Source organism: Pistacia vera, unplaced genomic scaffold, assembly GCF_008641045.1.
Source record: "Pistacia vera cultivar Batoury unplaced genomic scaffold, PisVer_v2 Contig407, whole genome shotgun sequence".
Lineage (NCBI taxonomy): Eukaryota > Viridiplantae > Streptophyta > Magnoliopsida > Sapindales > Anacardiaceae > Pistacia > Pistacia vera.
Window position 1 is genome coordinate 533,094 of NW_022196232.1, and position 27,715 is coordinate 560,808.

The 27,715-nt window shown below is 35.4% G+C and overlaps 4 protein-coding genes across 4 annotated transcripts; all 4 read left to right on the forward strand.

The window, feature by feature from the left end:
- The first annotated feature begins 7 nt into the window (after positions 1-7).
- LOC116142295 (homeobox-leucine zipper protein ATHB-52) lies at positions 8-606 on the forward strand. The gene has a single exon (XM_031427724.1). The coding sequence runs from the start codon at positions 27-29 to the stop codon at positions 540-542; it is 516 nt and encodes a 171-aa protein (XP_031283584.1). The 5' UTR covers positions 8-26; the 3' UTR covers positions 543-606.
- A 620-nt stretch (positions 607-1,226) lies between these two features.
- On the forward strand, positions 1,227-5,368 carry LOC116142385 (E3 SUMO-protein ligase MMS21-like). Its single transcript, XM_031427806.1, has 7 exons — positions 1,227-1,390; positions 2,152-2,223; positions 2,946-3,056; positions 3,171-3,281; positions 3,816-3,955; positions 4,997-5,085; positions 5,167-5,368. Exons 1-7 carry the CDS (start codon positions 1,295-1,297, stop codon positions 5,313-5,315), a joined length of 768 nt encoding a protein of 255 aa, XP_031283666.1. The 5' UTR covers positions 1,227-1,294; the 3' UTR covers positions 5,316-5,368.
- A 2,655-nt stretch (positions 5,369-8,023) lies between these two features.
- LOC116142339 (uncharacterized exonuclease domain-containing protein At3g15140-like) lies at positions 8,024-13,680 on the forward strand. Its single transcript, XM_031427768.1, has 6 exons — positions 8,024-8,245; positions 8,944-9,146; positions 12,239-12,319; positions 12,647-12,772; positions 12,872-13,004; positions 13,440-13,680. The coding sequence occupies exons 1-6, from the start codon at positions 8,024-8,026 to the stop codon at positions 13,632-13,634; spliced, it is 960 nt and encodes a 319-aa protein (XP_031283628.1). The 3' UTR covers positions 13,635-13,680.
- Positions 13,681-23,401: 9,721 nt separating this feature from the next.
- Positions 23,402-27,624, forward strand: LOC116142382 (E3 SUMO-protein ligase MMS21-like). Its single transcript, XM_031427802.1, has 7 exons — positions 23,402-23,567; positions 24,329-24,400; positions 25,123-25,233; positions 25,348-25,458; positions 25,993-26,132; positions 27,174-27,262; positions 27,344-27,624. The coding sequence occupies exons 1-7, from the start codon at positions 23,472-23,474 to the stop codon at positions 27,493-27,495; spliced, it is 771 nt and encodes a 256-aa protein (XP_031283662.1). The 5' UTR covers positions 23,402-23,471; the 3' UTR covers positions 27,496-27,624.
- Positions 27,625-27,715: the final 91 nt, after the last annotated feature.

Sequence of the window (27,715 nt, forward strand, 5' to 3'; positions counted from 1 at the left end):
CAAGCTCTTTTATACACTTCGGAAAAATGAACAACTTCCAAACCCAAGATCAAAAACAACCATCAAAATTACACAACAAAAAGAGGCTTAATCAAGAGCAAGTGAGGCTTCTCGAGAGGAGCTTCACCGCCCACAAGAAGCTCGACCCTGAACTGAAGCTGAAGCTGGCGAACCAGCTGGGTGTGCCGCCTCGACAGGTTGCGATTTGGTTTCAGAACAAGCGGGCGAGGTGGAAGACGCAGAACTTGGAGTTTGATTATAACACGGTTCAAGTGAAGCTCGAGAATGCGTTGGCTGAAAAGAGACTGCTCGAGAAAGATGTGAAGCAGCTTAAAGAAGAGCTGAAGCAGGCTCAAGAGATGTTATTTGCGAATTTGAACCAGAAAAACTACCCTTTTGGTTCTTGTGATTCTTCTTCTAATAATTACGGTTCTTGCAGTGAAAATGTAGATGGTGATCATCATCATGTTCAGGTTCTGCAAGAGCTCTATGCCTGCTTAATTGGTGGTGGTAGTGGATGTGGGGCTGAGTTATTGAGATGAATGTGTATATAGGTAACTTATTATGTAATATTCCGGGAAGAATGTGAATTCAATTGATCTATGATATTACTTTATAGCTACCCCTTTTTTTTTTTTTTTTTTTAATCAATGTGTCCGACTAATTTACGTGTACCTTAACTAAATCCTGAAGTTGATAGTGGAGTAAATCCTAACATTTTCTTATTAACACCTTAGATAGATTAAATTCAAGACCTCTTGAATAATACATTCAAGAATCTCAGTTGACCGCTGGATCATCTAGTGGTGGTTATAACTACCGATTTCAAATTTCAAAGATCTCATTTATTTTTTCATAATGGAGTTGAGTGCATATAAAGTCACACATCCTTTTTTTAAACTCTTAAATTATGATTTATCAACGACTATTGATCAATGTTTCAAATTATATTGGATTTAAAAATTTTAATATTAGATTAAACTATGGACTCGATAAATAGGTTCTTTAATTCGTTATTATAATTTTTGCAAAATTAAAAATTGAAATAATCAATTTCTCAATTAATTTTATAAATTAACTAGTAGTCTGGTACCAAACATTTACATAAAACTCTTTTATAACATGTTTATCAAAACGACTCGTTTCATGAACTCCAAAAACGGGGGCGTTTAACCAAACATTTCCCTCTTTACCACACCCATCTTCCTACTCTCCCTCCAAAAAAGCCGAGGCTCGCCAATTGGACCTCCAAAACGAAAATCGCATCGTTTTCCACTTGCCTTCTCTATACTACATGGCATCCACCTCAGGTTCTCGGCACGACGGCGTGACTGAAAGAATTCGAAACGCCACCATAACGCTCTACAATGAAAACAACTCTCTCCTTGGTGTAAGTCTTCTGTTCTCACGATTTTCAAGTCAATTACGTTGCTGCCGAAAATTCGAAATTGTTTTTACTTTTCGTTTCAGAAAGCTAAAAAATAATGTGCTGTGTTTTTAATAGAAAATTTATGCAAATTTGGGGCTCAATTGCTCGTATTGAAAACCTAAGGCTGTGAGTGGTGACTGGTGAGTGATCAAATTTACAGTAGAGGTGTGATATCTGTGCGGAAAACTTGTATGGTAGCACTTTTTCCAGAAGCGATTTGAGAATGCATTGTGAATAAGCTACTGGACTGACTCACTTGGAACCACTGTTGGGAAAAGAATTTACTAGGATTTCTTTTTCAGAAATTTTAAAGCGCTTTTATTTAATAATAGAAGTGATTGCTCTTATTTGGAAGAGCTTTTCCGGCAGTTTGCAAAAAAGGACTCTCGATTATCATACCTGAGTGAAATTATATTCTTCCAAATTTTAAAGCAGGGCATGTGTATTGAAAATTCTTGGAAAACAAGGTGTAATGTAAGACAGTAGTAATTAAAATAATGTGATATTGATATTTAGTTGCCATTGGAAGTGCTTTTTATTTTTAATTTCATTTTAAAAGTTAACAGCCCAATTGGTTGCCTTTTCTATAAAAATAAGTACTAGATGTTGATTGAGAAGGAAAGATGAAACTGCTTCTGAGAAGCTTGCCAAAGTAGATCACTCCATATGTGTGTTGTTTTATATCTTATGTTATTATAATTTATTTTTAATGTTTATTGCAGGAAGTTCGAAAGGCGACGAGTTTGATGAAGGAGGTTGCAGTTGATTTAGAAAGAGATAATCAGTCTCAAATGGTATTATCAATGATAACCCTTATGTTGTGTTTGTTTATTTGTGTGTGCTTGCACATGCACTCTGTTGTCAGAAGATGTGGAAATTTGAAAGAAACAAAGTACTGTATTTCCGGATTTTTGAGTATTTTTGCAATTACGGAAAGAAGTATCTCTTCATTTGCATTAATGGGTAAAAATATTTTTTTATTGCTATATTTTTGGAGGTAACGGGCTAAGAATTAGGATTATGCCTTCTATCAAATCCTGACAACTTAGATGAAGCCAGGATCTGATTTCAGTAGCCTTTTACAACTTATTAAGAGACTTCACTAGTTGGCTCGTTGTTGCCTGATAAAAAACACATCCATATGCTCTGTTTGGTTTTCTAAGATTTGTAAATGGGGGAAAAAAATGCACCTCAGAAGATTTAAAATTTTAGGATATTTGGTGCTTGTTTGGGTTCTTTCCCTTCAAAACCTCCATTTTAGACAATGTTCTGTGTGTGTGTGTGTGTGTGTTATTTTAATTCCTTCACATCTGGTTGTTTTCTTGCTTTTGGTCATGGATCTGTTTTAAATATTTTGTTGCCAATAATGTAGTTTCTATTTGAATCTGTAAACTAGTGTCTTATATGTTGGATGTGTTATTTGTTTCAGTTGGCACAACAGTTGAGAATGATGTTAAGGGGAACTTTGGTTTTCTTCTTTTATATTAATGGAATCGGTAATTGTAAATAATTGCAGGTGATGAAACTAGAGGATGCTGCTATGCAGCTGTCAGAAGCCTATGGAGACTGTACACACTATTCATCATCCATTGAATCAATTGGAAATTCATATCAGCCTGGGACAGAGGTGACCGGTTTATTTCTTATTATGCTTCGGCTGTCTTTGTTTAAATGGCTGCTTTGGTATAAATGTACTGACACTTCTTTAATAAAATTTTGTTGGTATAATTTTGAATTGTAGTTAACAGATTTTAAGAAGTTGCTTGAGGGTGAGTTTGTGAAGGCCAAGGCTGCTTCATCATCTGTTCCACAGAAAGAATCATTGATGCGTCAATTCAGAGAAGCTGTCTGGGTATGTTTCTTGATATTTGGAACATTTTTTCTTAAATGTTAATCAATTGTAAAAGATGCCTTTCATTTTCTGGAAAAGCATTTTAGATGGAGTATTTGTGTCTGTATCTGAGGGAGAGACAGAACAATTAGAAGAAAAAAAAAAAATAGACACCTCTCAAGCAACCAACAGATACTATGGATTTTATTTGTGTGGTAAAAACTGAAGTAGTTATACAGCAATGGTTAATACTTAAATATAGATTGATAAACAAATACCTTAATATCATACCTCCAGGGTAGAAATTGAGTTTTATATACTGCAACGATTAATACTTCTAAACTAATGTAAAAGCATAGCTAATTAAAACCCTGTTTTCTGCTTGACTTACTTTAACATTCTGCTGGCAATCAATATAAATGTCTGCATATTTGAAGAGTTACAAAACACCGAGTTTTTTTATCTGCATATATATTGTTTCAAGGTTCTATTAGTTTTCTGGCTACTTTATCTTTTAATTATCTATTTAGTGGTGTTATCACTATTTCCCTGCAGAATGTTCATCATGCAGGAGAACCAATGCCAGGTGAAGAGCAGGAGGACATTATAATGACCAGTACCCAGTGCAACCTTTTAAATATCACTTGTCCTTTGAGTGGAAAACCCGTTACTGAGTTAGCAGACCCAGTCCGAAGGTACTGTAGTCTCACTTCAAACATATCTTTGTGTTTTCCTAATCACTTAGATTTTTTTCTTTTTTTCCCCTCTTTTTAAAAACATGTTTGCTTGTGTTTTGTACTATAACCGGAAAACTGCATGTGCAAATACTTGCGTGACAGGAGCATGCTTTTCCTTCCAAGTTTTCTAGATAACACTTTGGGGATTTAGGTAACCATGTATAAGCCTCTTTGGACTGGCTAAAGGCTGTACTTTTTTTTTATTGCTAATCTGACGTCAGGTTCAGTTATATGTATGCTTGGTTCACTGTTTCTGTTTTATGAATGAGATAACTGAATGTATGTTGGTTGGGGGAATATTTTTAAGGGAAAGGTAGTTTTAAGATATTATTTAAGCACAAAACAGGCCAAACTATATACTGGCAAACTTTTCTAAACTCCAATCACTGAGGTTCTCTATTAACATCTTCAAATATACATGATGATTACTTGAAGTCACTTAGGTGGATGTTTTGACTATTATAACAGTAGTGAAAGCAGTGGCCTTTAGACCTACTGGTAGGTGTCCTCTTGAAGGGTGATGGCTCAAACCTGTATTTGGTCCGGGAAGGGCCTGCTCGGTAAATATTAAAAATATAGGATAAACTAAACTGGTGAAAAAGGATCTCATTCATGGTCAAATAAAAATTTTGTCTTATGTTATTGTCTCCAGTTTATTAGTTATTAGTCAAATTTTTCGTAGGATTATAGTAGTCTGCAATTGTTTGGCAAATAGAAAGTAGAAGAATGTTTCTGAAACAAGACCTGACTAATTATTGGTTCCTGGTATTAATGCTTATGTGAGTGATTGTTTTGGTGCGTATATAAGGTGATTGTTTCTAACTTTCTAGCCTACATTTGAAGGTGTTCCTAGCTTGACGTAAAGGACGGTCGGTATATTATTTTTGCCGTGGCTGTAAAGAAAAGTTAATTAGTCTGGATTAACATATTCCATAGTTGGCAAGGCATTCTGTATTAGAGCATGACTTATTTCCATGTTTGTGTTTTCTCCTGATGCAGTGTGGATTGCAAGCATATATATGAAAAGAAGGCAATCATGGCCTATATTAATAAATCCAAAAATAAAAATGGTCGATGCCCGGTAGCAGGTATATTTATTATTTGTTTTGAATTGTGTTTTTAATTCCCCATGTCAAGCTTCTATCTCTGACAATTTCTTCTCCTGTCAGCCTGCCCCAAGATACTGAAGGCAGCAAAAGTAGTGTGCGACCCTCTGTTACGGGTTGAAATCGATGAAATGCGGTCAATGAACAAACAAAGTTCAAGGCCTAATGTGATCGAAGATTGCACAGGGCTTGATGAAGAAGAGAATGAGTGATGAAAGTAGATAATGTACAAAATTTTAGTCCCTTTTTGTTTCACTCTTTTGAATTATTTTTCTGTTATCCTATTTGGATTAAAAAACAAAATATGTGTTTATTTACTTATTAAAATTATTATCCTGAAAATTAATTCGAATCAAATAAAATTTGTTCTATTGAGACTGAAAATAGGGTGAGGGACTTGTTCTCTTTATCATATTCTAAACATTTTTGCAATTCTATTCAACTAAAAACAATTCAATAATATTATACTTATAAAAAAATCTTATAAAGATTTTCATACAAAGTAAGATGACAAAAAATGAATGGAAGAGTGAAACAAAAAGTCAAATTCATTATATTAATTCTTCTATTCATTTTTTGTCACGTTACTTTGTAGGATCTGTGTGTAAGTGTATCATTACTCAAAACAATTATTTTCACTCATTTTAATCTGAAAATAAATCCACCTAAGACCATCATGGCCAATCGTCATTGCCTGCATCAGAGCGATGTATGACCAGTTAGATCTGGTCAGTCGTACGTTGATTTGATCGTTTCTTACTAGATTTACGGTCAGATTTTGGCCAGATCTGGCCGTTGACAATGACCAGATTTTGGTCGTCAGCGATTTGATCGAAAATAGTCATATCGACACACAACCAGCCAGATCTAGTTGATTGTGTGTCATTTTGACGATTGTAGGTTGCTATACGGCTGTGGTGACCGGTGGTTGGCTGTTTCATTAGGTGGTTGGGGTGTTTTTGTTAATTTTTAAAGTTTTATTGTGAGAAGTGTTTAGCTAAATTAACAAATATAGGGGTTTAAAAAATAATCTAAATATTTTTAGCAAATGTTTTTAAAAAATATACCAAACAACTATTCAACATTCTATCTAACTATGATATAATTTTTAGATATTATATAAAACATATTATCAAAATCTGATAATGTACCAAATAGCCTTTAGTTTCTCTTTTGGATTCATATATTTTATTATATATGAATGTTTTGGTATTATTTAATTTTTGCATTGCAAATGCTTCTAATCAGTAACCAACACGATAATTTGACGTTGCATTAATTATACGATTACGTGATGTCACATTTTTTAAGAATAATGCTGTGCTCATAATTGAGTCATGAAACTATACCAAAATTTTACAAAATTCATGTAAAATGATTATTCCATCCTATGTTTTTTACTTGATTGTATGACCCAATTGTAAACACAATATTATTCTTTTTTTAGTACACCAAAATTGGATATAAATTAACTAAATCTTAATAAAAGAAAAATATAATTACTTAAAAACCTTTTCTTAAGAGTCAAATTAAAATCTGACCTCTTTTTAATTGTTTTAGTAGATGAAACTTTTCATTTAGTTTCTTTTTATTTTACTCTTTTCATTCTAACAGCTAAGTAAGGGTGTGCAAAAAACTCCAATATCCGATATCTGGTCTGTATCCGATCTGTTATGATCCAAAAAAACCAGATATCAGAAAATTGGGATCAGATTGGAATATCAATTTTTGGAAGATCCAGATTTTTGGATCAGATATCGGATCAACTCTACAAAGAAATCGAATATCTGGATCCGATTTGGTTTTGTCCATAACTACAAGTTTTAAGAAGTTATTTTAGGGTCCTAGGTGAAAAGTGGTAAAGTGTGTGGACTGTTTTGAAAGCAATGACAAATGATGATGCGGCAGGGGTACTAAAGAATAATGCAAAATTTTAGGGGATAAATTGATATTTTCCATGCAAATTCTAATAAAACCAGATATCTGATTCATCCGATCTGAATATTCGGATTGGATCAATAGTACCAGATCAAACGAAATCCGAATCGGATTCGAATCAAGTTTTATCTTGATCCGAGTTTTCGAATAGGATCAGAAAAATGTAAAACTAGATCAGATATCCGATTTTGCACACCCCTACAGTGGGCTAAGAGAAAATCATTCTAGTGCTCTGGAATCCGGTTGACTCTAGCACTATGAGTAAAACCATTTTTAAATTTTTAAATTTTAATTTTTCAAAAATTAAAATAACTCTTATATATATTTTTACTATTTTAAAAAATATATATATTTTATTTCTTAATTTTGTTCATAAAGGATAATTAGCCAATTTACTTGTTTGTTTAAAAAAAATAAAATTGATATTTAATTTCTAACACTAATTTAAAGAATAATTAAAAAAAAATTTGGACTTGGGAGAGTTACTTTTGTGTAAAAGTTATTACTTATTAGAGTAAAAGTTTTAAAGTTGTGAAAAGGTGAAATAGAGTAAAAATAGATGAAATGTCTTATCTATTAAACTAATTAAAAGAAAATTATATTTTAATTTGTCCAAAGTAAAAAAATGTTTTAAATAGTTTTTTTAAAAGAAAAAATAAAAAAAAAGGACTTGGGAGAGTTACTTTTGTGTAAAAGTTATTACTTATTAGAGTAAAGTATTAAAGTTGTGAAAAGGTGAAATAGAGTAAAAATAGATGAAATGTTTTATCTATTAAACTAATTAAAAGAAAATTATATTTTAATTTGTCCAAAGTAAAAAAATGTTTTAAATAGTTTTTTAAAAGAAAATAAAAAAAAAAAAGAAAAGAAAAAGAAAAAGAAAGAAATACAATTGAAATTACCCGCCAAACCCTTTTGCTTATCCAAAACCCTAAAAAAGGCGAACCGGCTAAACCTTTTACTTCCAAATCTGGAAACGACGATGTCGTTTCTTAAGGTTCCTCTCTCTACCGGACTTTCTCCTCTCCGATACACCAGTTCTCTCCCTCGCCCTCTGGCAGGTGTCCGTACACCCAGTTGCACCAAATACATGTGCTGTTCGGTCCCAACATCATCGTCTTTTCATCTTTTACCTGAGAAGAAGAATGCAAGTGCTCGATGGAGACCTCTGTGTTTGTACTTCACACAAGGGAAATGTACCATGGTAAGATTTTCACGCTCACCCATTTAAGTTTTTAACCAGGATAAAAGCCAAAATTGACGGTTTGGAGGTTGCTTTTGTACCGTTTTATGAAATTTTGTTGTTCATGACACGTGTTCGATCTATTGTTTCATTGAAATTCGGAACCTTGTTCTTGCTTTTGTTTTAACTTGGATTCACACTCTTGGATACATTGAATTTCCAACAAAATGTATATTAATTAGACAAGGCTGAAATCCCCTCCGGCCACCTACTTGGTTTGTTATATATCCCATAAGTTTTCTGGCTATGGGGGTTGCTGGATCTGGAAGAGCCCCCAGTTTTGAGTTAAGTGAACATGTAGGGAAGGACGAGGGATTTCTGGGTATAAAAGAGAGAAAGAGAGAGAGAGGTTTTGGTAATGTTAGTTATAACTCTTTCTAATTTACATTCTTCAATACCTTTTTTTTTTTTTTGGTAAAAAAATATTTTCTTTTCTCAAATTTGTAAATTTGGAAACTAGCCATTTTATATACTTGACGTGCTTATAGGTACTAATACAATGGGTTATTGAAGTGGATGATTGAAACCCGCCTTAGTCACTCGCACCCACCTGTTTTTCACTACATTGTTTCTATAATAGTTTTCCAGCTTTGTTTTCCCCTTATTTGGTGTTTGAATTGTAAAATGTGGTTTATAACTGGAGTTACTTTGCATTTTAGATGGATGATACTACCCACCTAGAGAAATTTAATCATGATATCTCTAGGGAACTTCAAGTAAATGCTGCTGCTTCTCAACGCAAGTGCTGTCAGGATTTAGATTTTTTCTTGGTGCTTGATTTGGAGGGGAAAGTTGAGATTCTTGAATTTCCTGTCCTGATGATAGACGCAAAAACAATGGGTTTTGTTGATTTCTTCCACAGGTTTTTCTCTTTGTCCTCTTGACATGTTTATCTGGGATGTTGATTTTATCTCATTTTCTTGTTGGTTATATGTGTCAAGTGTCATGGGTTAGGAGTTTCACACCCAAAAGGCTAACCTATTAGGTGGAGGGACTCAACCCATTTATAAGCCTAGGACTTTTCCAATACGTTTTCGATGTGGGATTCGTTATATTTTTCTTCACCCAATCCTGTGATGTCTTTGTCACAGATGGGGCCCCCTTGCCTACTCGTGCACCTCATTCTCATGTGGACTCACAATCACACCTGGACGCCTCTGCGTGGGTGCTTGGCGAGACATCAAAAGACGAACCGGATCTGCTCTGATACCACTTGTCACGGGCTGGGAGTTTCACACCTAAAAGACTAACCTATTAGGTGGAGGGACTCAACCCATTTATAAGCTTGAGACCTCCCCAATACGCTGCCGATGTGAGATTCGTTACATTCTCCCCCACTTAATCTTGTGACGCTCTCGTCACATGTGAGGCCCCCTGCCTACTCGTCCACCTCACTCTCGTGTGAACCCACAATCACATGTGGATGCCCTTGCATGGGCGCTTAGCGGGACATTGAAAGACGGATCGGATCTGTTCTGATACCACTTGTCACGGGTTAGGAGTTTCACACCCAAAAGGCTAACCTATTTGGTGGAGGGACTCAACCCATTTATAAGCCCAGGACTTCCCCAATACATTTTCGATGTGGGATTCGTTACATTCTTCTCCATCCAATCCTGTGACGCCTTCGTCACAGATAGGGCCCCCTTGCGTACCCTTCCATCTCATTCTCATGTGGACCCACAATTACACGTGAACGCCTCTGCGTGGGTGCTTGGCGAGACATCAATAGACGAATTGGGTCTGCTCTGATACCAACTGTCACGACCTGACTATTTCCCTTCAGACTCGTGTGGCCTTAGGTGCCAATCTCCCGAAGATTGCCCTAAGTCAGCCTTGCTCGCTCACACTTCTAGCCTTGTAAATAAAAGAACACTCACACAAACTCACTCACAAGAGATGCTAGAAGAGAACTCTTTACTAATGAGAGAAAGCTTTACAATTCTTGGATGGTTTGGCCAAATGAAGGTCTCCCCTTTTTATAGTAGATGGAGCTTACAATGGACGGTCCAGATCTTCCACAATCAACAGTGGAGATTAGCTAACTCCAAACTATCACCTACCAACTACTATCTACCAACTACCGTATTAATTACAAGATTCTAGCAAATAGAAGAGTATTCTAGAAGAGTATCGGGGTGACGCACACCAAGTGTTTGATGAAATACTTGAGAGGCATCACATTCTCCCCCACCTAATCCGAAGACGTCCTCGTCAACTTTTCGTGGAATTCTTGGACCTTGTCTTTGAATTGCTACAATGCATCTTCGGGTTCCCAACTAGCTTCACTCTTCGGTAGCTCCTTTCATTTGACAAAATATTCCCGACTTGGAGGATAGCCCTTTCGTCAAATGACACGATCGACTAACACACACTTCACCTCTTTGTCATGGAACTTGGTGTTGCCAAATGGTGCTTGTTTTGATTCTCTTCTTCCCGGATCTTCCGTATCTTCATGGTACGGCTTCAAATAACTCACATGGAAGACCGGATGGAGTCTCAACCAAGAGGGCAATTCAAGCTTGTAGGATACATTATCGACCCTCTTGATTATGAGAAATCTCATATCTTAGACAAGGGCTTTGTGTAGTGGCCGGGTGGACTTGTGTTGTGATGGGAGGATTTTGACAAGTACTAGATCTTCCACGTTATACTCCACATGCCTCCGCTTCTCGTCCGCCCACTTCTTCATCTTTTTGGTTGCTTTGTCAAGATATGCCTGTGTGATGTCGGCTTGCTCATATCATGACTTAGCAACTTTGAATGCCGCGAGAGTGCTCCCTTTATAACTTGTACCCAAGGTGTGCGGCGTGAGTGGTCGTTGACCCATCACTATCTCAAATGGGTTCTTGTTGGTGGCTTCACTTCTCTGCAAATTGTATGAGAATTGGGTTACATCAATCAACTTTGCCCAATGAAGTTGGTTGGCGCTCATAAAGTGTCGTAGATATCTCTCTAGCAAAACATTTACTCTCTCAAGCATTTCATCAAACACTTGGTGTGCGTCACCCCGATACTCTAGAACCTTCTAGAATACTCTTGTATTTGCTAGAATCTTGTAATTAATACGGTAGTTGGTAGATAGTAGTTGGTAGGTGGTGGTTTGAAGTTAGTTAATCTCCATTGTTGATTGTGAAAGATCTAAACCGTCCATTATAAGCTCCATCTACTATAAAAGGGGGAGGCCTTCATTTGGTCAAACCATCCAAGAATTGTAAAACTTTCTCTCATTAGTAAATAGTTCTCTTCTAGCATCTCTTGTGAGTGAGTTTGTGTGAGTGTTCTCTTATTTGCAAGGCTAGAAGCGTGAGTGAGCAAGTCTGACTTAGGCCAGTCGTCAGGAGATTGGCACCTAAGGCCGCACGAGTCCGAAGGGAAATAGTCGGGTCGTGACACAAGACATGTTTCTCTGGTGTCTTTTACTTGAATCATTATGTCTCTCCATTGTTCATCGCCAATGGCCTTAAGAGTTATATAGAAATTTCAAATGTAAGAGGATGGATATGCATGTATTTCTACAAGGTGAGAATCTATCGGAACCTTTTTTAGTGAAAGGATGAGATCATTTTGGAGTATCTAAAATCCTAGAACATAAAAATATATATAATCACTTTCTGACCAAGTGAAATGATCATAACTAGCTTAAAGTTTATCTTAGGAGCAATCGTCGTTTCATTTTTAGAAAGAAGTTGACTCGTTCGAACTTCTTTATGTTTTCTCGTGTTGCTTGTGTTTTATTATTTGAGATAAATTACTTTGATTTGAATTGGGCTCTTGAAGTGTTAGATGTTATGAGCTTTTAAAATTTCCTTCATGTTTCTGTTTGAAGAGCATGATCATTCAGGCTTGCCATTGTCTATATCTTCTACCTTTCCCATTATTTTTTTATTTGGTTTGTGATCATTTATGACATTTCATGGTTGGAGAATAAATAAATAAAATGTTCATCTACAGGTTTGTGAGGCCCTCAAAAATGAGCGAGCAACATATAAATAAATACATTGAAGGGAAATATGGAAAATTTGGAGTTGATCGGTATGCATCTAATTCTTTGATCTCAGTAGAATTTGAATATAATTGAATTTTACAATTCTATTATTGGAATCTCTTGTCCAGGTTATCATTGTATATTCACCATTAATTCATGTTTACAAAACTAAATGGAGTCTAGGCAATGCTGCACTGTCTCTGAATTTTCTGTTACTGTACTCTTCTACCTGTAGTTTTTATATGATTGCATAAGCTGCATTGCATCTAGCTTTTTCAAACTGAGAAATCGGCACGGAATGTAATAACCCTTTTCCCAATTTGTCGTTGTGTTTTGGTGGCAAATTGATATAACTACTTAATAAATATGTGCAGTGTTTGGCATGATACAGCTATCCCATTTAATGAAGTTCTTGAACAATTTGAAGCTTGGTTGACTCAGCATCACTTGTGGGGGAAAGAACAAGGCAGTCGTCTTCATGGAGCAGCATTTGTAACTTGGTGAGTCTCCTTCCATGAGGGGCTCCATGAGATTTGTAAAGCCTCTACTTGTTGGAAATGTCTGGTTCACTGAAGTAATTTTCTCTGTTGGTATTTTAGTGGAAATTGGGATTTGAAGACAAAGGTCCCTGATCAATGCAAAGTCTCAAATATCAAGCTTCCTCCATATTTTATGGAGTGGATCAATTTGAAGGATGCCTTTTATAACTTTTACAAAACTAAAAAGAAGGAGGTATGCCCATACATGTTTTCTCTGTTATTTCCTCCCTTATGTTCCACCAGGACTATAATTTGATGGCTTAACAATTTTTTTTTGGGAGGGGGGTTTACTTTCTCTGGATGCAAACTCAGTTTGGGTTGGGTGATCAATTCGGTTTTGTACAGTTTACATAAGGAATTAAACAAGCCAAATTTTTTGAGCATCTGTCCAAGATTTAAACAAACTTGCTGGTTTGAAGTTTGAATTGATGCTAAACTTCTCAAACATAGACTGGATCTACTTTTTCAACCTAGCCCAAACCCAAACTTGAAGCACTAGTGAACTGACCAATGATGAGGGTGAACCAGGTTTTTCATCAACATGGAATCAGTTTATACTGTCTGTTTTGTTAGTATATTGGCAAAATTATCTTTTTATTTCATATGCTTGATTAATTATGAATGACAGGCCACAGGAATGATGGGAATGATGAAAAACCGCCAAATGCCAATGTTCGGAAGTCACCATCTTGGGATTGATGACACAAAGAACATAGCTAGAGTCTTGCAACGCATGCTTGCTGATGGTGCACTTATGCAGATTACTGCATGGAGGAATCCTAGTTCTCAAAAAGTTGATTTTTTATACAAGGATCGTATTTGATAACAACAAAAAGGAAGTTGCATAAGCTTAGGTGTTATTTTTTTTTTTTTTGTTTGGATAGATCTGTATTTGCAGATTATAGTATGTAGAAATGATAATTTGTCGGGAAAATTGTATTTACTTGGTTCCCACAGTCATGATGCTTCTCTTCCGTCTCTCTTCCAGGTGAGATCTTGATGCTTCAGTTTTTGGAAGCTCCAAAAATTATTTGGTCAGAGAAATTGACTATTGCACGGCCCCTTCTGATTGAGCTGCTCCTTTTCTGCTCCACAAATGCAGCTAGGGCAACAGAATACGGTGAAAAGAAACTGTAAAGATAGAGATTATATTTAGCACCATAGCTTGAGTTGATTTTTCTTTTCCTTTAGATGTCATCCCGGTTGTTGGTTTACAGGTATTAGATGGTTTTTGTGGCTGCATTAAGTCTTTTCCTTTGTTAGATTAGAGCTCCTCCTATGACACTTCTGTGTTCTTGGTATAGACCAGAAATTTTGAGACATCAAATCCAATCTTTATATTCATTTGAAACTCAAACTACCATTTCTGTTGTGCAATCTCTCCATTGATGATGAAGAAAGTTAGCATTTATTCAAATTTCTTTTGTATTACTTACATCTATATTCATGATGATATAATATCTGAAGAGTAATACTACAGTCACTAAAGGTTGCGCATTGAATGACGTGGTAAAATCTTGACTGTTGATTCATTATCAGTTAATATTAATCAATGGTCAGGATTTTGTTACGTTATTCGGTGTATAGATTCGGTGCGCAATCTTCGGTGGCTCTATTATTTTCGATATCTGAAATTAATAATCTCCTAATTCAAATATTATCTTGATTTTTTTTTCTACCAATCGAACTCAACCCTGTTCAATTTTGATGGATCCATGTATATTCTCATTTATATACTTATTCATAGAGTAGATGATCTTAAATTAAGAAATAAACATGTAAAAGAGAATGTTAAATTTATCAATTGTAAAAGATGCCTTTCATTTTCTGGAAAAGCATTTTAGATGGAGTTTTGTGTCTGTATCTGAGGGAGAGACAGAACAATTAGAAGAAAAAAAAAATAGACACCTTTCAAGCAACCAACAGATACTATGGATTTTATTTGTGTGGTAAAAACTGAAGTAGTTATACAGCAATGGTTAATACTTAAATATAGATTGATAAACAAATACCTTATATCATACCTCCAGGGAGAAATTGAGTTTTATAACTGCAACATTAATACTTCTAAACTAATGTAAAACATAGCTAATTAAACCCTGTTTTCTGCTTGACTTACTTTAACATTCTCTGGCAATCAATATAAATGTCTGCATATTTGAAGAGTTACAAAACACCGAGTTTTTTTATCTGCATATAATTGTTTCAAGGTTCATTAGTTTTCTGGCTACTTTATCTTTTTTATCTATTTAGTGTGTTATCACTATTTCCCTGCAGAATGTTCATCATGCGGAGAACCAATGCCAGGTGAGAGCAGAGACATTATAATGACCAGTACCCAGTGCAACCTTTTAATATCACTTGTCCTTTGAGCGAAAACCCGTTACTGAGTTAGCAGACCCAGTCCGAAGGTACTGTAGTCTCACTTCAAACATATCTTTTGTTTTCCTAATCACTTAGATTTTTTTTTTTTTCCCTCTTTTTAAAACATGTTTGCTGTGTTTTGTACTATAACCGGAAAACTGCATGTGCAAATACTTGCGTGACAGGAGCATGCTTTTCCTTCCAAGTTTTCTAGATAACACTTTGGGGATTTAGGTAACCATGTATAAGCCTCTTTGGACTGGCTAAAGGCTGTACTTTTGTTTTATTGCTAATCTGACGTCAGGTTCAGTTATATGTATGCTTGGTTCACTGTTTCTGTTTATGAATGAGATAACTGAATGTATGTTGGTTGGGAGAATATTTTAAGGGAAAGGTAGTTTTAATATTATTAAGCACAAAACAGGCCAAACTATATACTGGCAAACTTTTCTAAACTCCAATCACTGAGTTCTCTATAACATCTTCAAATATACATGATGATTACTTGAATCACTAGGTGATGTTTTGACTATTATAACAGTAGTGAAAGCAGTGGCCTTTAGACCTACTGGTAGGTGTCCTCTTGAAGGTGATGGCTCAAACCTGTATTTGGTCGGGAGGGCCTGCTCGGTAAATATTAAAAATATAGGATAAACTAAACTGGTGAAAAAGATCTCATTCATGGTCAAATAAAAATTGTCTTATGTTATTGTCTCCAGTTTATTAGTTATTAGTCAAATATTTCGTAGGATTATAGTAGTCTGCAATTGTTTGCAAATAGAAGTAGAAGAATGTTTGAAACAAGACCTGACTAATTATTGGTTCCTGGTATTAATGCTTATGTGAGTGATTGTTTTGGTGCGTATATAGGTGATTGTTTCTAACTTCTAGCCTACATTTGAAGTGTTCTAGCTTGACGTAAAGGACGGTCGGTATATATTTTTGCCGTGGCTGTAAAGAAAGTTAATTAGTCTGGATTAACATATTCCATAGTTGGCAAGGCATTCTGTATTAGAGTCATGACTTATTTCCATGTTTGTGTTTTCTCCTGATGCAGTGTGGATTGCAAGCATATTATGAAAAGAAGGCAATCATGGCCTATATTAATAAATCAAAAATAAAAATGGTCGATGCCCGTAGCAGGTATATTTATTTTGTTTTGATTGTGTTTTTAATTCCCCATGTCAGCTTCTATCTCTGACAATTTCTTCTCCTGTCAGCCTGCCCCAGATACTGAAGGCAGCAAAAGTATGTGCGACCCTCTGTTACGGGTTGAAATCGATGAAATGCGGTCAATGAACAAACAAAGTTCAAGGCCTAATGTGATCGAAGATTGCACAGGGCTTGATGAAGAAGAGAATAGTGATTGAAAGTAGATAATGTACAAAATTTTGTCCCTTTTTGTTTCACTCTTTTGAATTATTTTTCTGTTATCCTATTTGGATTAAAAACACAAATATGGTTTTTTTACTTATTAAAATTATTATCCTGAAAATTAATTCGAATCAAATAAATTTGTTCTATTGAGATGAAAATAGGTGAGGGACTTGTCTCTTTATCTATTCTAAACATTTTTCAATTCTATTCAACTAAAACAATTCAATAATATTATATTATAAAAAAATCTTTAGATTTTCATACAAGTAAGATGACAAAAATGAATGGAAGAGTGAAACAAAAATCAAATTCATTATATTAATTCTTCTATTCATTTTTTCACGTTCTTTGTAGGATCTGTGTGTAAGTGTATCATTACTCAACAAATATTTTTCACTCATTTTAATCTGAAAATAAATCCACCTAACCACATGGCCAATCGTCTGCCTGCATCAGAGCGATGTATGAGTTAGATCTGGTCAGTCGTACGTGTGATTTGTGTTCTTACTAGATTTACGGTCGATTTTGGCCAGATCTGGCCTTGACAATGACAGATTTGGTCGTCAGGATTTGCGAAAATAGTCATATCGACACACAACCCCAGATCTAGTGATTGTGTTCATTTTGACGATTGAGGTTGCTATACGGCTGTGGTGCCGTGGTTGGCTTTTTCATTAGGTGTGTTGGGGTGTTTTTGTTAATTTTTAAAGTTTTATTGTGAGATGTTTAGCTAAATTAACAAATATAGGGGTTTAAAAATAATCTAAATATTTTTAGCAAATGTTTTTAAAAATATACCAAACAACTATTCATTCTATCCTAACTTATATAATTTTTAGATATTATATAAAATATTATCAAATCTGATAATACCAAAAGCCTTTAGTTTCTCTTTTGATTCATATATTTTATTATATGAATGTGTTGTTATTATTTAATTTTTGCATTGCAAATGCTTCTAATCAGTAACCAACACGATAATTTGACGTTGCTTAATTATCGATTACGTGATGTCACATTTTTTAAGAATATGTGTGTGCTCAAATGAGTCATGCAACTATCCAAATTTTACAAAATATGTAAATGATTATTCATCCTAGTTTTTTACTTGATTGTAGACCCATTGTAACACAATATTATTCTTTTTTTTAGCCCAAATTGGATATAAATTACTAAATCTTAATAAAAGAAAATAAATTACTTAAAACCTTTTCTTAAGAGTCAAATTAAAATCTGACCTCTTTTAATTGTTTTGTAGATGAAACTTTTCATTTATTTCTTTTTATTTTACTCTTTTCATTCTAACATAAGAAGGGGGTGCAAAAAACTCCATATCCGATATCTGGTCTGTATCCATCTGTTATGATCCAAAAAACCAGATATCAGAAAATTGGGATCAGATTGGATATCAATTTTTGGAAGATCCAGATTTTTGGATCAGATATCGGATCAACTCTACAAAGAACGATATCTGGATCCGTTTGTTTTTCCATAACTACAAGTTTTAAGAAGTTATTTTGGGTCCTAGGTGAAAAGTGGTAAAGTGTGTGGACTGTTTTGAAAGCAATGACAATGAGATGGCGGCAGGGTTACTAAAGAATAATGCAAAATTTTAGGGGATAAATTGATATTTTCCATGCAAATTCTAATAAAACCAGATATCTGATTCATCCGATCGAATATTCGTTGGATCAATAGTACCAGATCAAACGATCCGAATCGGATTCGAATCAAGTTTTATCTTGATCCAGTTTTCGAATGATCAAAAATGTAACTAGATCAGATATCCGATTTTCACACCCCTACGTGGGCTAAGAGAAAATCATTCTAGCTCTAATCCGGTTGACTCTAGCACTATGAGTAAAACCATTTTAAATTTTAAATTTAATTTTCAAAATTAAATAACTCTTATATATTTTTTACTATTTAAAATATATATATTTTATTTCTTAATTTTGTTCATAAAGGATAATTAGCCATTTACTTGTTTGTTTAAAAAAAATAAATTGATATTTAATTTCTAACACAATTTAAAGAATAATTAAAAAAAATTTGGACTTGGGAGAGTTACTTTGTGTAAAAGTTATACTTATTAGAGTAAAGTTTAAAGTTGTGAAAGGTGAAATAGTAAAATAGATGAAAGTCTTATCTATTAAACAATTAAAGAATATATTTTATTTGTCAAAGTAAAAATGTTTTAATAGTTTTTTTAAAAGAAAAAATAAAAAAAGGGACTTGGGAGATTACTTTTGTGTAAAAGTTATTACTTATTAGTAAAGTATTAAAGTTTGAAAAGGTGAAATAGAGTAAAAATAGATGAAATGTTTTCTTATTAAACTAATTAAAAGAAAATTATATTTATTTGTCAAATAAAAAAATGTTTTAAATAGTTTTTAAAAGAAAATAAAAAAAAAAAAAGAAAGAAAAAGAAAAAAAAGAATACAATTGAAATTACCCCAAACCCTTTTGCTATCCAAAACCCTAAAAAACGAACCGGCTAACCTTTTACTTCCAAATCTGGAAACGACGATGTCGTTTCTTAAGGTTCCTCTCTCACCGGACTTTCTCCTCTCCGATACACAGTTCTCTCCCTCGCCCTCTGGCGTGTCCGTACACCAGTTGCACCAAATCATTGCTGTTCGGTCCCAACATCAGCGTCTTTTCATCTTTTACTGAGAAGAAGAATGCAAGTGCTCGATGGAGACCTCTGTGTTTGTACTTCACCAAGGGAAATGTACCATGGTAAGATTTTCACCTCACCCTTTAAGTTTTTAACCAGGATAAAAGCCAAAATGACGGTTTGGAGGTTGCTTTTGTACCGTTTTATGAAATTTTGTTGTTCATGACACGTTCGATCTATGTTTCATTGAAATTCGGAACCTTGTTCTTTGTTTGTTTTAACTTGGATTCACACTCTTGGATACATTGAATTTCCAACAAAATGTATATTATTAGACAAGGCTGAATCCCCTCCGCCACCTACTTGGTTTGTTATATATCCCATAAGTTTTCTGCTATGGGGGTTGCTGGATCTGGAAGAGCCCCCAGTTTTGAGTTAAGTGAACATGTAGGGAAGGACGAGGGATTTCTGGTTATAAAAGAGAGAAGAGAGAGAGAGGTTTTGGTAATGTTAGTTATAACTCTTTCTAATTACATTCTTCAATACCTTTTTTTTTTTTGTAAAAAAATATTTTCTTTCTCAAATTTGTAAATTTGGAAACTAGCCATTTTATATACTGACGTGCTTATAGGTACTAATACAATGGGTTATTGAAGTGGATGATTGAAACCCCCTTAGTCACTCGCACCCACCTGTTTTTCACTACATTGTTTCTATAATAGTTTTCCAGCTTTGTTTTCCCCTTATTTGGTGTTTGAATTGTAAAATGTGGTTTATACCGAGTTACTTTGCATTTTAGATGGATGATACTACCCACCTAGAGAAATTTAATCATGATATCTCTAGAGAACTTCAAGTAAAGCTGCTGCTTCCAACGCAAGTGCTTCAGGATTTAGATTTTTCTTGGTGCTTGATTTGGAGGGAAAGTTGAGATCTTGAATTTCCTGTCCTGATGATAGACGCAAAAACCATGGGTTTTGTTGATTTTCTCCACGGTTTTCTCTTTGTCCTCTGACATGTTTATCTGGGATGTTGATTTTATCTATTTTCTTGTTGGTTATTGTGTCAAGTGTCAGTTAGGAGTTTCACACCCAAAAGGCTAACTATTAGGTGGAGGGACTCAACCCATTTATAAGCCTAGGACTTTCCAATACGTTTTCGATGTGGGATTCGTTATTTTTCTTCACCCAATCTGTGAGTCTGTCACAGATGGGGCCCCCTTGCCTACTCGTCACCTCATTCTCATGTGGACCACAATCACACCTGGACGCCTCTGTGGGTGCTTGGCGAGACATCAAAAGACGAACCGGATCTGCTCGATACCACTTGTCACGGCTGGGAGTTTCACACCTAAAAGACTAACCTATTAGGTGGAGGGACTCAACCCATTTAAGCTGAGACCTCCCAATACGCTGCCGATGTGAGATTCGTTACATTCTCCCCCCACTAATCTTGTGACGCTCTCGTCACAGTGTGGGCCCCCTGCCTACGTCCACCTCACTCTCGTGGGAACCCACAATCACATGTGATGCCCTTGCATGGCGCTTGCGGGACATTGAAAGACGGATCGGATCTTCTGATACCACTTGTCACGGATTAGGAGTTTCACACCCAAAAGGCTAACCTATTTGGTGGAGGGACTCAACCCATTTAAGCCCAGGACTTCTCCATACGTTTTGATGTGGATTCGTTACATTCTCTCCATCCAATCCTGTGACGCCTCGTCACAGATGGCCCCCTTCGTACCCTTCCATCTCATTCTCATGTGGACCCACAATTACACGTGAACGCCTCTGCGTGGGTGCTTGGCGAGACATCAAAGACGAACTGGGTCTGCTCTGATACCAACTGTCACGACCTGACTATTTCCCTCAGCTCGTGTGCCTTAGGGCCAATCTCCCGACGATTGCCTAAGTCAGCCTTGCTCGCTCACACTTTACCTTGTAAATAAAAGAACACTCACCACAAACTCACTCAGAGATGCTAGAAGAGAACTCTTTACTAATGAGAGAAAGCTTTACATTCTTGGATGGTTTGCCAAATGAAGGTTCCCCTTTTATAGTAGATGGAGCTTACAATGGACGGTCCGATCTTCCACATCAACAGTGGAGATTAGCTAACTCCAAACTATCACCTACCAACTATATCTACCAACTACGTATTAATTACAAGATTCTAGCAAATAAAGAGTATTCTAGAAGAGTTGGGGTGACGCACACCAAGTGTTTGATGAAATACTTGAGAGCTCACATTCTCCCCCACCTAATCCAAGACGTCCTCGTCACTTTCATGGAATTTTGGACCTTGTCTTTGAATTGCTACAATGCATCTTCGGTTCCCAACTAGCTCACTCTTCGGTAGCTCCTTTCATTTGACAAAATATTCCCGACTTGAGGATAGCCCTTTCGTCAAATGACACGATCGACTAACACACACTTCACCTCTTTGTCATGGAACTTGTTGTTCAAATGGTGCTTGTTTTGATTCTCTTCTTCCCGATCTTCCGTATCTTCATGGTACGCTTCAAAATACTCACATGGAAGACCGGATGGAGTCTCAACCAAGAGGGCAATTCAAGCTTGTGGATACATTATGACCCTCTGATTATGAGAAATCTCATATCTTGACAAGGGCTTGTGTAGTGCCGGGTGGACTTGTGTTGTGATGGGAGATTTTGACAAGTATAGATCTCCACTTTATACTCCACATGCTCGTCTTCTCTCCGCCCACTCTTCATCTTTTTGGTTGCTTTGTCAAGATAGCCTGTGTGATGTCGGTTTGCTCATATCATGACTTAGCAACTTTGAATGCCGGAGAGTGCTCCTTTATAACTTTACCCAAGGTGTGCGGCTGAGTGGTCGTTGACCCATCACATCTCAAATGGGTTCTTGTTGGTGGCTTCACTCCTCTGCAAATTGTATGAGAATTGGGTTACATCAATATTTGCCAACTAAGTTGTTGGCGCTCATAAAGTGTCGTAGATCTCTCTAGCAAAACATTTACTCTCTCAAGATTTCATCAAACACTTGGTGTGCGTCACCCCGATACTCTAGACCTTCTAGATACTCTTGTATTTTAGAATCTTTAATTAATACGGTAGTTGGTAGATAGTAGTTGGTAGGTGGTGGTTGAAGTTAGTTAATCTCCATCGTTGATTGTGAAGATCTAACCGCCATTTAAGCTCCATCTACTATAAAAGGGGGAGCCTTCATTTGGTCAAACCATCCAAGAATTGTAAAACTTTCTTCATTAGTAAATAGTTCTCTTCTAGCATCTCTTGTGAGTGAGTTTGTTGAGTGTTCTCTTATTTGCAAGGCTAGAAGCGTGAGTGAGCAAGTTGACTTAGGCCAGTCGTAGGAGATTGGCACCTAAGGCCGCATGTCCAAGGGAAATAGTCGGGTCGTGACACAAGACATTTTTCTCTGGTGTCTTTTACTTGAATCATTATGTCTCTCCATTGTTCATCGCCAATGGCCTTAAGAGTTATATAAGAAATTTCAAATGTAAAGGATGGATATGCATGTATTTCTACAAGGTGAGAATCTATCGAACCTTTTTTAGTGAAAGGATGAGATCATTTGGAGTATCTAAAATCCTAGAACATAAAATATATATAATCACTTTCTGACCAAGTGAAATGATCATAACTAGCTTAAAGTTTATCTTAGGAGCAATCGTCGTTTCATTTTTAAAGAACGTGACTCGTTCGAACTTCTTTATGTTTTCTCGTGTTGCTGTGTTTTTATTTGAGATAAATTACTTTGATTTGAATTGGGCTCTTGAAGTGTTAGATGTTATGAGCTTTTAAAATTTCCTTCATGTTTTCTTCAAATTTCAAAGATCTCATTTATTGTTTCATAATGGAGGAGTTGAGTGCATATAAAGTCACACATCCTTTTTTTAAACTCTTAAATTATGATTTATCAACGACTATTGATCAATGTTTCAAATTATATTGGATTTTAAAATTTTAATATTAGATTAAACTATGGACTCGATAAATGGGTTCTTTAATTCGTTATTATAATTTTTGCAAAATTAAAAATTGAAATAATCAATTTCTCAATTAATTTTATAAATTAACTAGTAGTCTGGTGCCAAACATTTACATAAAACTCTTTTATAACACGTTTATCAAAACGACTCGTTTCATGAACTCCAAAAACGGGGGCGTTTAACCAAACATTTCCCTCTTTACCACACCCAGCTTTCTACTCTCCCTCCAAAAAAGCCGAGGCTCGCCAATTGGACCTCCAAAACGAAAATCGCATCGTTTTCCACTTGCCTTCTCTATACTACATGGCATCCACCTCAGGTTCTCGGCACGACGGCGTGACTGAAAGAATTCGAAACGCCACCATAACGCTCTACAATGAAAACAACTCTCTCCTTGGTGTAAGTCTTCTGTTCTCACGATTTTCAAGTCAATTACGTTGCTGCCGAAAATTCGAAATTGTTTTTACTTTTCGTTTCAGAAAGCTAAAAAATAATGTGCTGTGTTTTTAATAGAAAATTTATGCAAATTTGGGGCTCAATTGCTCGTATTGAAAACCTAAGGCTGTGAGTGGTGACTGGTGAGTGATCAAATTTACAGTAGAGGTGTGATATCTGTGCGGAAAACTTGTATGGTAGCACTTTTTCCAGAAGCGATTTGAGAATGCATTGTGAATAAGCTACTGGACTGACTCACTTGGAACCACTGTTGGGAAAAGAATTTACTAGGATTTCTTTTTCAGAAATTTTAAAGCGCTTTTATTTAATAATAGAAGTGATTGCTCTTATTTGGAAGAGCTTTTCCGGCAGTTTGCAAAAAAGGACTCTCGATTATCATACCTGAGTGAAATTATATTCTTCCAAATTTTAAAGCAGGGCATGTGTATTGAAAATTCTTGGAAAACAAGGTGTAATGTAAGACAGTAGTAATTAAAATAATGTGATATTGATATTTAGTTGCCATTGGAAGTGCTTTTTATTTTTAATTTCATTTTAAAAGTTAACAGCCCAATTGGTTGCCTTTTCTATAAAAATAAGTACTAGATGTTGATTGAGAAGGAAAGATGAAACTGCTTCTGAGAAGCTTGCCAAAGTAGATCACTCCATATGTGTGTTGTTTTATATCTTATGTTATTATAATTTATTTTTAATGTTTATTGCAGGAAGTTCGAAAGGCGACGAGTTTGATGAAGGAGGTTGCAGTTGATTTAGAAAGAGATAATCAGTCTCAAATGGTATTATCAATGATAACCCTTATGTTGTGTTTGTTTATTTGTGTGTGCTTGCACATGCACTCTGTTGTCAGAAGATGTGGAAATTTGAAAGAAACAAAGTACTGTATTTCCGGATTTTTGAGTATTTTTGCAATTACGGAAAGAAGTATCTCTTCATTTGCATTAATGGGTAAAAATATTTTTTTATTGCTATATTTTTGGAGGTAACGGGCTAAGAATTAGGATTATGCCTTCTATCAAATCCTGACAACTTAGATGAAGCCAGGATCTGATTTCAGTAGCCTTTTACAACTTATTAAGAGACTTCACTAGTTGGCTCGTTGTTGCCTGATAAAAAACACATCCATATGCTCTGTTTGGTTTTCTAAGATTTGTAAATGGGGGAAAAAAATGCACCTCAGAAGATTTAAAATTTTAGGATATTTGGTGCTTGTTTGGGTTCTTTCCCTTCAAAACCTCCATTTTAGACAATGTTCTGTGTGTGTGTGTGTGTGTGTTATTTTAATTCCTTCACATCTGGTTGTTTTCTTGCTTTTGGTCATGGATCTGTTTTAAATATTTTGTTGCCAATAATGTAGTTTCTATTTGAATCTGTAAACTAGTGTCTTATATGTTGGATGTGTTATTTGTTTCAGTTGGCACAACAGTTGAGAATGATGTTAAGGGGAACTTTGGTTTTCTTCTTTTATATTAATGGAATCGGTAATTGTAAATAATTGCAGGTGATGAAACTAGAGGATGCTGCTATGCAGCTGTCAGAAGCCTATGGAGACTGTACACACTATTCATCATCCATTGAATCAATTGGAAATTCATATCAGCCTGGGACAGAGGTGACCGGTTTATTTCTTATTATGCTTCGGCTGTCTTTGTTTAAATGGCTGCTTTGGTATAAATGTACTGACACTTCTTTAATAAAATTTTGTTGGTATAATTTTGAATTGTAGTTAACAGATTTTAAGAAGTTGCTTGAGGGTGAGTTTGTGAAGGCCAAGGCTGCTTCATCATCTGTTCCACAGAAAGAATCATTGATGCGTCAATTCAGAGAAGCTGTCTGGGTATGTTTCTTGATATTTGGAACATTTTTTCTTAAATGTTAATCAATTGTAAAAGATGCCTTTCATTTTCTGGAAAAGCATTTTAGATGGAGTATTTGTGTCTGTATCTGAGGGAGAGACAGAACAATTAGAAGAAAAAAAAAAAATAGACACCTCTCAAGCAACCAACAGATACTATGGATTTTATTTGTGTGGTAAAAACTGAAGTAGTTATACAGCAATGGTTAATACTTAAATATAGATTGATAAACAAATACCTTAATATCATACCTCCAGGGTAGAAATTGAGTTTTATATACTGCAACGATTAATACTTCTAAACTAATGTAAAAGCATAGCTAATTAAAACCCTGTTTTCTGCTTGACTTACTTTAACATTCTGCTGGCAATCAATATAAATGTCTGCATATTTGAAGAGTTACAAAACACCGAGTTTTTTTATCTGCATATATATTGTTTCAAGGTTCTATTAGTTTTCTGGCTACTTTATCTTTTAATTATCTATTTAGTGGTGTTATCACTATTTCCCTGCAGAATGTTCATCATGCAGGAGAACCAATGCCAGGTGAAGAGCAGGAGGACATTATAATGACCAGTACCCAGTGCAACCTTTTAAATATCACTTGTCCTTTGAGTGGAAAACCCGTTACTGAGTTAGCAGACCCAGTCCGAAGGTACTGTAGTCTCACTTCAAACATATCTTTGTGTTTTCCTAATCACTTAGATTTTTTTCTTTTTTTCCCCTCTTTTTAAAAACATGTTTGCTTGTGTTTTGTACTATAACCGGAAAACTGCATGTGCAAATACTTGCGTGACAGGAGCATGCTTTTCCTTCCAAGTTTTCTAGATAACACTTTGGGGATTTAGGTAACCATGTATAAGCCTCTTTGGACTGGCTAAAGGCTGTACTTTTTTTTTATTGCTAATCTGACGTCAGGTTCAGTTATATGTATGCTTGGTTCACTGTTTCTGTTTTATGAATGAGATAACTGAATGTATGTTGGTTGGGGGAATATTTTTAAGGGAAAGGTAGTTTTAAGATATTATTTAAGCACAAAACAGGCCAAACTATATACTGGCAAACTTTTCTAAACTCCAATCACTGAGGTTCTCTATTAACATCTTCAAATATACATGATGATTACTTGAAGTCACTTAGGTGGATGTTTTGACTATTATAACAGTAGTGAAAGCAGTGGCCTTTAGACCTACTGGTAGGTGTCCTCTTGAAGGGTGATGGCTCAAACCTGTATTTGGTCCGGGAAGGGCCTGCTCGGTAAATATTAAAAATATAGGATAAACTAAACTGGTGAAAAAGGATCTCATTCATGGTCAAATAAAAATTTTGTCTTATGTTATTGTCTCCAGTTTATTAGTTATTAGTCAAATTTTTCGTAGGATTATAGTAGTCTGCAATTGTTTGGCAAATAGAAAGTAGAAGAATGTTTCTGAAACAAGACCTGACTAATTATTGGTTCCTGGTATTAATGCTTATGTGAGTGATTGTTTTGGTGCGTATATAAGGTGATTGTTTCTAACTTTCTAGCCTACATTTGAAGGTGTTCCTAGCTTGACGTAAAGGACGGTCGGTATATTATTTTTGCCGTGGCTGTAAAGAAAAGTTAATTAGTCTGGATTAACATATTCCATAGTTGGCAAGGCATTCTGTATTAGAGCATGACTTATTTCCATGTTTGTGTTTTCTCCTGATGCAGTGTGGATTGCAAGCATATATATGAAAAGAAGGCAATCATGGCCTATATTAATAAATCCAAAAATAAAAATGGTCGATGCCCGGTAGCAGGTATATTTATTATTTGTTTTGAGTTGTGCTTTTAATTCCCCATGTCAAGCTTCTATCTCTGACAATTTCTTCTCCTGTCAGCCTGCCCCAAGATACTGAAGGCAGCAAAAGTAGTGTGCGACCCTCTGTTACGGGTTGAAATCGATGAAATGCGGTCAATGAACAAACAAAGTTCAAGGCCTAATGTGATCGAAGATTGCACAGGGCTTGATGAAGAAGAGAATGAGCGATGAAAGTAGATAATGTACAAAATTTTGGTCCCTTTTTGTTTCACTCTTTTGAATTATTTTTCTCTTATCCTATTTGGATTAAAAAACAAGATATGCGTTTGTTTACTTATTGAGATTATTATCCTGAAAATTAATTCGAATCAAATAAATTTTTTTCTATTGAGAATGAAAATAGGATGATGGACTTGTTTTCTTTATCATATTCTAAACATTTTTACAATTC

What these genes read in the sequence shown, in the direction of transcription:
- LOC116142295 (XM_031427724.1), top strand. Translation starts at nt 27, where the DNA reads ATGAACAACTTCCAAACCCAAGATCAAAAACAACCATCAAAATTACAC.
- LOC116142385 (XM_031427806.1), top strand. Translation starts at nt 1,295, where the DNA reads ATGGCATCCACCTCAGGTTCTCGGCACGACGGCGTGACTGAAAGAATT. An exon ending in GAGATAATCAGTCTCAAATG is followed by an intron (nt 2,224 to 2,945) that starts GTATTATCAATG and finishes AAATAATTGCAG; the next exon opens with GTGATGAAACTAGAGGATGC. An exon ending in TGGTCGATGCCCGGTAGCAG is followed by an intron (nt 5,086 to 5,166) that starts GTATATTTATTA and finishes TTCTCCTGTCAG; the next exon opens with CCTGCCCCAAGATACTGAAG.
- LOC116142339 (XM_031427768.1), top strand. Translation starts at nt 8,024, where the DNA reads ATGTCGTTTCTTAAGGTTCCTCTCTCTACCGGACTTTCTCCTCTCCGA. An exon ending in GGAGCAGCATTTGTAACTTG is followed by an intron (nt 12,773 to 12,871) that starts GTGAGTCTCCTT and finishes TTGGTATTTTAG; the next exon opens with TGGAAATTGGGATTTGAAGA. An exon ending in ACAAAACTAAAAAGAAGGAG is followed by an intron (nt 13,005 to 13,439) that starts GTATGCCCATAC and finishes TATGAATGACAG; the next exon opens with GCCACAGGAATGATGGGAAT.
- LOC116142382 (XM_031427802.1), top strand. Translation starts at nt 23,472, where the DNA reads ATGGCATCCACCTCAGGTTCTCGGCACGACGGCGTGACTGAAAGAATT. An exon ending in AAAACAACTCTCTCCTTGGT is followed by an intron (nt 23,568 to 24,328) that starts GTAAGTCTTCTG and finishes TGTTTATTGCAG; the next exon opens with GAAGTTCGAAAGGCGACGAG. An exon ending in AATTCAGAGAAGCTGTCTGG is followed by an intron (nt 25,459 to 25,992) that starts GTATGTTTCTTG and finishes ATTTCCCTGCAG; the next exon opens with AATGTTCATCATGCAGGAGA.